At 57.4% G+C, this 10025-nt stretch overlaps 1 protein-coding gene across 6 annotated transcripts in view; it reads left to right on the forward strand.

The window, feature by feature from the left end:
• The window catches only part of AFAP1 (actin filament associated protein 1), a 144246-nt gene extending 134479 nt beyond the window's left edge, over positions 1-9767 (forward strand). For all 6 annotated transcript variants that reach the window (XM_055326393.1, XM_055326388.1, XM_055326390.1 and 3 more), the window contains 2 exons: positions 2544-2705; positions 5388-9767. In XM_055326393.1, the coding sequence (XP_055182368.1) occupies positions 2544-2705; positions 5388-5414 (189 nt within the window). In that variant the 3' untranslated portion in view covers positions 5415-9767. The remainder of the gene's footprint in view (positions 1-2543; positions 2706-5387) is intronic.
• The last annotated feature ends 258 nt before the right edge of the window (positions 9768-10025 follow it).

Below are 10025 nucleotides of genomic sequence, written 5' to 3' on the forward strand. Positions count from 1 at the left end.
ACGAGTGGGAGTCACTTTGCAACATGAATTATCACCTTCAGTGACTCACCATTTGCTCTGATTGGACTAGCAGTCACTGAGAAGTTACTGCTGTCCTTTCCTCGTGACTATGCCCTCGGGTTCCTAGAGCCTGGGGAGTCTCGTGTCACCCCTTCCGTTTCACAGACCAGAAACCAGAAGCCCAGAGAAGTGCAGCAACCCTGCCTAAGCACACACAGTGTAGCAGGGGCAGCAGCCCTGGATGCAGGCTCCTTCTCAGAGGGGCCCGCAGCTCTCCGCCCCACCTCCCACTTTAAACCTGTCCTTCTCTGAAACTCCCATCCCCCCGTCCCTTTTGACAGCCACCCCTCAACTCAACTTTGAGAAATTGGCCCTCGCCTGGCAGAGCTGCTTCTAGCAGCAAGGCAGGGGCTCTCATCACAGAAAACAGGACACCAATGGTGCACCACCTCCTCCAGCCGCAGCTTCTAGGAAAGCAGCCTCTGGGGCCAGAGAGACAGGATTGGGGTCATGTCCCTTCTCGAGGCCTCACTCGGTCATCCACAAACTGAGGATGATGACATTGCTGCATCTGTGATAGCTCATGGCACCGTGCCTGGGCAGAGGCAGTGTGGGTTCATCATTCATGTATTTGTTAGTTCATGTGTTCATTCATTCATTCAACAAATTATGAATACATACCCAGGCAGTGCACATGCTGGGGGCCATGTGCTCCCCCAGGGACAGGGCGCAGTAGGCAGAAGGGCTGCCCCCAGGGAGCCTGTGTTCTGATAAGGGAGGAAGCCTGCGGGGTACGTGTGTGTCCACATTGATTCCCCCTGTGAGAACAACATGCAGGGAGTGTGAGTACACTGGAAGCTGGCACCCAAGGGCCAAGCCGCCCCACATCTCAGCGTCCCGCTTGGACAGGACCCAGCACAGTGAGGTCAACTATAACTGGAGGTGGGGCCCTGCTGGAGACACATGGCTTCTGGGCCCCTCGTGACCTCCACAGGGGTGGACCCCATTAGGCCCTGGCCTCCTGCAGGGATGGCCGCATCACCCCCAGGGGTCTCTCCTGCCCACCCCCTTCCTTCAGAGCCCTTCTGCATCCTCTGGGCCCCACACCCAGCCCCCTGCAGTCTCCCTCCTACCTCTCATCCCTCCCCTTCCAAATTAAGGTTTTGGAAATAGTTGTGTCTTCCCACAGTGTCCTGTTCACCTGCTCACTTCTCCACTTGCCAAACCTGCTTTCCCTAAGGTCACCTCCAAACTGGAAACCCCCCACCTCACCCCTGCCTCCAGACCCAGGCATCTCCAGACTGGCTACTTTCTTTGGTGACCCTGCATCCCCCTGGGAATCCCCTCTCTCTAGCAGTGACCCTGCATCCCCTGGGGGTCCCCTTTCTCTAGCAGTGACCCTGCATCCCCCTGGGGATCCCTTCTCTCCAGTGATGACCCCGCATCCCTGCAGGGGTCCCCTCTCTCCAGCAGTGACCCCGCATACCCCTGGGGGTCCCTTCTCTCTCGTGGTGACCCCACACATCCCCAGGGTCCCCTCTGTCCAGTGGTGATGGGACTGAGCCTCCCCACCCAGACCACAGGACCTGCTGGCTTCCTCTCCTGGGAGGGCTCTCCCTGGACTTGGGTTGCCATCACCTGCCCTGGTGTTGGCAGCTCCCTGCTCTTCCTACCCAGCCCTCCTCCCCAGAACTCGGGTGGTTGGGTGTATGTCCCAGAGGACTGTCATGGGCTGCCTTACAAACTCAGCGTGGCCTCTCACAGAGAGATGGTGGTGGTCTCTCCTTTCTGCCAGACACTCCATCCCTGACTCCTTCCCGGCCAGCATGGCTGGTAAGCCAGAACATGAGGAAAGCTGGCTGCTTGGCGTTCAGGGTCAGCAGCCCCTGGTAGGGATCCTAAATGACCCACTTTAAGGTTATTGAAAGCAGTGTTCTGCTTGACAGCATGCTAAACAACCCAAGCAGTGTTTTCAGGTCATGTGTTACACAGCAGTGATGGGGTTGGGGGGCGTCTGTGGCCCTGGGGGCTCATCTAGGCAGGCCCAGCTCACTGCCAGCACTCTCCCCTGAGGAGCAGCCTGTACCCCCTTTGGGGGGTTGGGAGGGGGGGTTTTCACTCCACTTTAAGTCTTCCAGAAGACCTCTCCATTTGGCCTCTGTATATGCTACAGATGGTTGGGAGCCCCGGTGTCACCCAGGCTGGGCTTGGGCCACGCTGCCGCCAGCCTCGGGCCCAGTGCCTGGCGCTGCCCGGTGGTCAAGGGCAGGTGTGCACGCAGAGCTCTCTGCAAGCACAGAGCAGTGTGCAGAGGGACGGGGTGGGGCCCCTGCCGGCCTCCTAGCCCCCCGGCCGTCCTGTCTGTAACGGACATGGAGAAAGTGCCATGAGACCCGGTGCTGACCCTGTGGAGTCATTCTCCTTCTCATTCTTGCCTGTTCCCCAACCCTGTGCGTTTTCTTTGAAACCTGCAGTCCTCCTGCTGGGACACACCACGGGCACGGAGACCACACCTCACTCGGGTCTTCTCTCTGCCTTGACAGTCCCCGGTTTTCAGGCATCGCACCCTGGAGAGCTCACCCATGTCCAGCTGTGAGACCAGCGATGCGGAGGGCCCCGTGCCGGTGAACAGTGCAGCTGTGCTGAGGAAGGGCCAGCCGGCCAGCGGCTCCCCCTGCCGGGGGCATGTGCTGCGGAAGGCCAAGGTGAGCTCCGCCCTCCCGCCTTCAGGACACCTGCCCTGAGGGGAGCTGGCTCCTGCAGGAGGGATGGGATGCGGGGGGAGATGCCCTGTCCTGACTCTCCCCAGTCCTCACAGTCCCAGCCTCCTTCAGGGGTCCCCCTTTTCAAAGGTGAAAAGCCCAGAACCTCACCCCAAGGCGCTGACCACCTGGTGTCAGGAGAAACAGCAGCTCTGGGTGCTCCTAGGATTTCCTTCCCAGAGTGGGGACTGGACCAGGTGACCTCTGGGCTCTTCAGAGAGGGCCCAGGTCTAGACCCTCCTCCTGCCCATGCTGCCCCTGACATTGTCAGTGGTGTGGGAGGTGCAGGATGATCCCCCAAACCCGCCCGTGCTCTCCAGTCTCCACATGGGACTGGCACTGATGAGCTTTGATGCTGGACTTTAAAGCTCTCAGAAATTGTAAAAACCACTTCTAGGTTCTCAGAGCAGACAGTTCCTGACGGTGCTAACTACAAGTGTGTCATACAGAAAAATCATACTTGAAGTAATTACATTAATTCATCAGATGAATTTAATTTGCTCTGACGGGTGTGGAGGCAGACGGCCTCTCTTTGCTGCCTCTGGGCCCGGCATTGCTATCGTTACGTTTGCTCCTGGGCAGCTTCAGAACCTGGTCCAAACTGCCTAGGAGTCTGCAGTTTTCGGAGAGGCAGGTCTGTCTTGGGGAGGAATGCGAGCGGCAGTGCCTTGGAGCCCTGGTGTGCTCATGGGGCGGCCCTGGTGGCAGTGGCTGTGGCCCCATCTGAGAGCTGGTGTCCTGCCCGGCAAGCGTTTGAAGCCCGTGTGTATTGCCACATCTAGGGCAGGAAGGGCTGCTGGGTATTTCTGTTACTTTTCCTAGCAGGCGTTGGGCATTCCGGGTTTGACCCTGTTAGCTCACGTGGGGGGGGGGGGTGCAAAGTGCCTAAGAGGTTCTTAGAATGGGGCCGTCCAGTGCAGTCCCACAACTGTTTGCAGCTGAGAAGTGAAGTAACAGTGTCTCATTTACTTGGTCTCTTTACTGTCAAATCAGATTTACGATTGAGCCGTTGCCAAGCCACGTGTCACACGGGTGCTCGGCGACCACCAGCTTGGGGACTGCAGCTCCTGCTGCTCCTCTGTGCTAAAGCAGGACGCATGGTCTCGGCAGGTTCATGCGCGGGGGCCACACTCACCAAAGGACCTAGCCGTCCCTGCTTGTGGGTCCAGGAACCATGCCCACAGCCTCACAAAGGGACTCCTGAAAACAGTGACATGGGACTCTCAGCTGGGGGCAGGGGTGGGGCTCGGCCTCTCGGCTCTGATCCTGAGCAGGGGCGCCACACACATGCCCTCATCTGCCCACGCCAGCCTCCGTCTGAGGACCAGCACAGGCTGGCTCATTCTGGGTGCAGGATGCATTAGCCTAGGCGGCGTTCCTAAAGTGACTCCAGCTCCTGACGAGGAATGTTCTGCACATGATAGCACACCCTGGAAACTCAGATAGTGTGGGGCACCTGTCACGGGCTTTCAGCTCCAGGTCCTCCATCCCCCTCCTTGGTCGGGAAAGCTGCATGTGTGGGGTCCTCTGGTAGGCCTGGCATGATGGCCCCAGCCGTGCTCCCAGAGCCGCCACAGGCGAGCCGCTGCCAGAGGCTCAGGTGCCTGGCTCCGCGGTGGCATAGCCTGGCTCTCCACAGCCGTGTCAGCAAGAGCCTCATGGGGCTTCAGTCTCCCTCTGTACACTCTCCTGGTGCGGTGTGTCCCTGCAGCTCTCTCTGGCCCTCCCTGCCGAGTGGCCACGGTGACCCCTGCTTGCCGATGGCAATGTATTTGCCAGACTCCTCGGTGAGACGACATGCATGCCTGTCCTGGCTATCAAACCCGCACGGCCCGGGGCCATCATGCCAGGCCTGCCAGAGATTGGTGAGCTGGGAAGGGGAAATGCCAGCCTCTGTTTTCCCTCTGGACACCTGCTTCCTCGGCCCTGTGGCCGTCTCAGGGCGCTGAGGAAGAACAGGGGGAGGCTACACTCGAGTTCCTCCTCCTCTCAGCACACCTGCCTGAAAGTGCTCGTGTGTGTGTTTTTAACTATTTTATTTATTCGAGAGAGAGTGAGAGTGCACGAGGGGAGGCAGGGCAGAGGGAGAGGGAGAAGCACAGTCCCCACTGAGCAAGGAGCCCGATGCAGGGCTCGAACCCAGAACCCTGAGATCCTGACCTGAGCCAAAGGTGAACGCTTCACCAACTGAGCCCCACAGGTGCCCCCGTGTGGTTTTATTGAAGTGGAGGGTGGCTCCGTTTTGACCTTGTTTCTGCCATGTTGGCTGATGCTCCGTTTTTCAGAAAAAGTGAGAAATGCCTAATTTCATAAGATGTGCAGAGCTGTGCAGCGAGTGAGCTCACGGCCCAGTGAACAAAGCCCTGGAAATTTCAGCAGGTGCTGGGTGTTCCCTCCGGCCAGCCCACCACACCGGGTGCCAGGCCCTGCGTCCACACACACCTTCCCCTTGATCAGCCCAAGGGCCCCATCGTTGATCTAATTCCTGGGTCAAACGGTAGTTCTCGAACTCCTGAGTGGCCACCTCATCGGTTTCCACGCTGTAGGCGGCCGGCGGCCGTGGGGGCAGCCTGTCTCCCAGCATCCGGCCACTTTGACCTGTACCCTTCCTCTCGCCACACCTAGGAATGGGAGCTGAAGAACGGCACGTAGAGGGACGGCAGGACGCCCCGCTCGCAGGCGCTGCCCCGCCGCCACCGCCGCAGGAAGCTCCGCCCGCGTGGCCACTGCGCAGGACGCCAGGGTTTGTGACTGAGCTCCGACGCCAGCGCCAGACCCGCCCGCGTGTCCTCTTGCTACTGTACTTGTTCCTTCTAAAGAAATTCACTTATAACACTTTGGTTTCCACCTCTCTCTGTCGGAGAGCAGTAGGGAGGTAGAGAGGTCCTACGGCAAACGAGAAGCTCAGTGAGGGCTTTACCCGTGTCCCCTGCACCCTGACCGCGGGGGACCGGCCAGTGCCCCCGCTGAGGCCTCGGTTGGCGGGAGGCCCGGGCCCCGGGCAGGTGAGCGCGGCTGGCGTGGGCCCTGGGCCCGTGGCGCCCGCCTGCTGAAAAGGCCGGGGCCTCCAACAGCGCCCTCCTGCCCCCCTCGTGCCTCAGCGTGCCCTTCCCACGCGCCCCTCCCCCTCATCACGAGAGGCGGGTGCGTGAGAAACCCGTGCTGTGAAGCATCTGTTACCTTTTCATTGTCTTTCCTCTGGACAAATGCTTTCGTCACCATGACGTGAAAAGCTGCCATTCTTTTTAAACTTTTTAAAAATTTCTTTTAATTGTGTGTTGCACTTCGCTCTAAGGGTTTTTCAGAGATTCTGTATCGTATTTTATTAATTATTTGTACTGCTTCTGAAAGGCAGCAGAGTGTCTGCTGCTTCACTAATGTGTGTTCCCCACCCTGTTCCCCAGTGTCCCCGACCCTGTCTGCCCCTCAGAGCCAGCAGGTGCCCCGGTCTCACCGGATGTAGATGGCGCTTCCATTTACAGGACGGGCTAGCCCCTTGAGAGGGAAGCAGGTCCTGGAAGTCGCTTGGCCTTAGAACCCTAGCATCCTGAGCCGAGCGAGAGCGTCTGTTCTCTCCCCGTGGCCCTGCCTCCCCCTGCAAACCCAGGCCAGAAGCGCGGGTATGCTGGGGCTGCTCCTAGCCCCTCGGGCTGAGGCTGAGGCCGGGTCTCTGCACCTGTGCGGCACTTCTGAGAACCGGCCAACTCCACTGTGCCTCCAGAGGGACCGTCTCAGGAATCCTCATCTATGGCCAGGTGCAGCCCCGGATGCGATGAAAGTGGGTCACCCCAGGATCCCTCTGCAGGCAGATTGGGGGGCGTGAGTCACACACCTATGCAAGGGCTTCCTGCTGAAATGTGGAAGCGTGGAGGTGTCAGCCTTTCATCCACCAAATACAGGGATGGAAGGCACGACACAGTCTACATGCTTCCCCCCCTCCCCCGTCCCAGCACACGTCCAGAGCCCCTCCAGGGCTCAGCCACTCTCCCGTAGGCCCTTCTTAGGACTGGGGTCAAACCAACCTCAGGGCTCTCAGGCCCCGCATGGCTGCATGAGATTTTGGCCATAGAGCGGGCAAGTAGTCTCCTGTGAAGGTGACAGTTTGCAGCAGGGAGCGGGGGCTGGAGCTGCTCCTAGCGGAGACGCGGGCCCCCATCACATGTTGGCAGATTAGGGCACATCTCCCTGGCACCCAGCACAATCAACCCCTGCCCCAGGAAATCTAGGGAGGAGGCCCCCAAAGCCTCTGGGTCCATCTTCCCAGTGCTGTTAGAGGAGCCCTGTCCTCCGTTGTCTGTCTGTGTGGGAAGCTGATTTTCTGTAAAAGGAAAAAGTTTGATCTACGGTAGGTTTTTGCTGCCTTCTGGTCAAATAAGATTCGCAAAGGCACTTGGGCCAACCTGCTTGGCAGCCAGCTTTGCCCAAGCAGCCCCCAGGTTTTGAGCATTAGGAGAGGAAACCTAAGCAGCCCGTGCTCCTGACCGTGGCCCAGCACAGCCAGGGAGATCCTGGGCAGCATGGGGACCCTCATCCCCATGGGTTTGCCCAAGGACATGGCCCGTCAGAGCCAGAGCCAGGATTTGGACCCTGGTCCTCAACTCCTGGTGTACCTATTCTGTGTCGAAACCCAGGTTTCAAATTCCCAAGCATAAGCCCTTTAAAGAGGATGGCAAGCTTAGACGGATCCTGCTGGTCCCACGGAGCCGTTGGAAGCGCACCGCGTGGAGGGTGAGGCCGCCGACAGGCTCCCGTGATGTTGTGTGTTCCCCTTGGTGTCTTTAGATTTGATCAGAAAGTTAGGTGAAAGGATTTGCTTCAAAATAAGTTATTTATTTGTATATGTTCAATAAATAGAGTTTTTAATTTATATCTGTACATATTAGACACACATTAGACGTCTTGTCAGAATTCTGGCAGCGATGTCATTTTATGGCCCTCCCCGAGCACCCCACCCGGCGGCCGCAGCTGACACATGGAGCAGGTGGGCCTCGGGAGCTCGCTGCGGGGGTGTCAGACACCTGCCACTGGGAGAAGTTCCAGTCCCCTTGAGGCGTCACCCGTCCCGTCACAGATGGTCCTGTTCACAGTAAGAGGATCCTGACCCAAAGTGGAGGGAGCGTGGCGGCCGTGCAGATGGGCCACCCTGCAGCTCCTGGCCACTTCCCTTAGCACCTGAAGCCTCACCGTCAGCTCTGCCTCTGGCTGTATTTGGTGTCATCAACCTTCAAAATCTCCTCCAGTTTTATGTGATTATAATGTCTTTAATCACTCACCCACCTTACGCACAGAAACAAAATAGTGGTTAAGGGCTTGCCGTGTCACCCGTGGCGCGAAACAAGCAGAAACGGTCACTTTTCCCCTGTTCAGAGACAGTAGAGGGTGGGGCAAGGCCCTGTGCAGGTCAGACCAGCCATCCCTGCCCTCTCCGGCCTTGTGGATGGTTCCACCACCTAGGAACCAGCATGGGGCTGGGGAATGGTCCAGATGAGTCTGGATCTTTCCCGGGTCTTCTCTGGATGACTGTGCATACACCCTGGTGTAAACCCATTCTGTCCACCTCCTGTTCGCACACCTTGGTGTTTTGGTGTTTTCGAGCCCGATCTTCACTTCAACTGTCCGAGTTCCAAAACCCCCAAAGCACTCAGGTTGGAGATTTGCCACCTTTTGCAAAGCCTGTTTCACACCGCGTGTGCGCTCGGCCCCACATCCACCCCCAGGAAGGAGACTCAGACCCATCTGAAGCGCAGCAACCATCGGGAACCTGGGTGCAGGTCTGCACAGGGACAGGCGCACGACTGGGGGCGGGCCCGGGGGCTGTGGGCAGAAGCGGGCTGCCAGCGTGCTCTCGGGAGGGGCCGGAGTCACAGCAGGCAGTGCTCTGGGTTCGCTCCCCCAGTGCTGTGTCAGGGCCTCCCGACGGTGGGCAGCAGGGTGGGTGCCTGGGGACGGGGCCCCTCGTGCCAGCGAGGACCCCTGTGGCCCAGCCGGCGCACCCCTTGCAGGTGCCTCTTCCAGGAACGCCGCAGTCTCCACCGCCCCCCGGGGTCCTCAAGGTGGCACCGCTCAGATGTTCAACTGTTGCCTTCCTCGTTTGTTTTCCAAAAATGATTTTTTTTTTCTTAATGGGATGTTTTTCAAATCTGTGGCGTTGTTTTAAAGAGAGTGATTCTTACTCTTTTTTTTGTTGTTCCCGTTGTCACTGCTGGCTCATCACTGTCCCCATGATGGGCCAGGTTGATACTGTGAATACATGAAGGTAAACTGCACCCCGTGCCCCGCGGTGGGCACAGCCTCTCGCAGGGGGCTCCTCTCCACGAAGGCCCCTCTGGCCCCTCTTCTGTGAACAGCGCCCCCACTGCCTCCCCCCGGGGAAAGGTGCCCACCCCTGGCCTGGGCAGGTGTCACCAGGGCTCCCGAGTGCTGCCCGGGGAAGGCGCGTTTTCGCCATAGGATCATCAGATCACGATTCTTAGGGACCAAAGGCGTTTTTAATAAGATAATCTTTGTATTTGATTTTCTAATGAGAAAGGAAACAGTGACTTTAAATTTTAACACCAAACTTTTTAAAATTATAGATATTTAGCATTAATTGACCACGGCTCTAAGTTGTAAAACGTTTTCATAGTAAGATTGTAATTATTTCCTTAACTGTATTTTTTAAAAACTAAAGTCATATTTAAAATTCTCTTTGAAAGAAACAAGCAAGAAACAGCAAAGATTTTTTTTTAAATTAAATCTGTTGGCGGTGCCCATTTTAGAGGACTGTAGATATATTTTCACTGTGTTTCTCAGTGTATTTAATTCATAAACTAAGAACTTTTATCAGAGGAAACTTCCGATGGAAATACCAGTTTTCTGGCCATTTGCTCCATGTTGTAATCACCTCACCTGAATTTTCTGCTTTACTAACTGATTTTTCTACTGTTTCACACGGTGTATAGCCCACGGACTGGCGCCATCCGGCGTGCCTCATTTGTGTGTTACCAATAAAGCTGTACGCTTCCAGCCAGCCTCCGTGTCCTCACTCCCGGCCCTCCTTTCTGCCGAATGGGGGCACTTCGTTGACAGCCACCTGCCAGGTGGGAGAGGAGGGGGAGCAAGGAGCAGGTGAGGGAGAAGGTGGGCGCTGCGCTTTGTTTCTATGAGCAAGGATCCTCTTCCATCGAAGAGCCTCAGATACTGTATTTTCAAGTTGCTGTTAGTCCACGGACCCGAATATGCAATTGAAGAAACGTTTGCGCACCTGCCGAGGGCCGGGCTCCG

This window comes from Nyctereutes procyonoides, unplaced genomic scaffold (genome assembly GCF_905146905.1).
Source record: "Nyctereutes procyonoides isolate TBG_1078 unplaced genomic scaffold, NYPRO_anot_genome, whole genome shotgun sequence".
Lineage (NCBI taxonomy): Eukaryota > Metazoa > Chordata > Mammalia > Carnivora > Canidae > Nyctereutes > Nyctereutes procyonoides.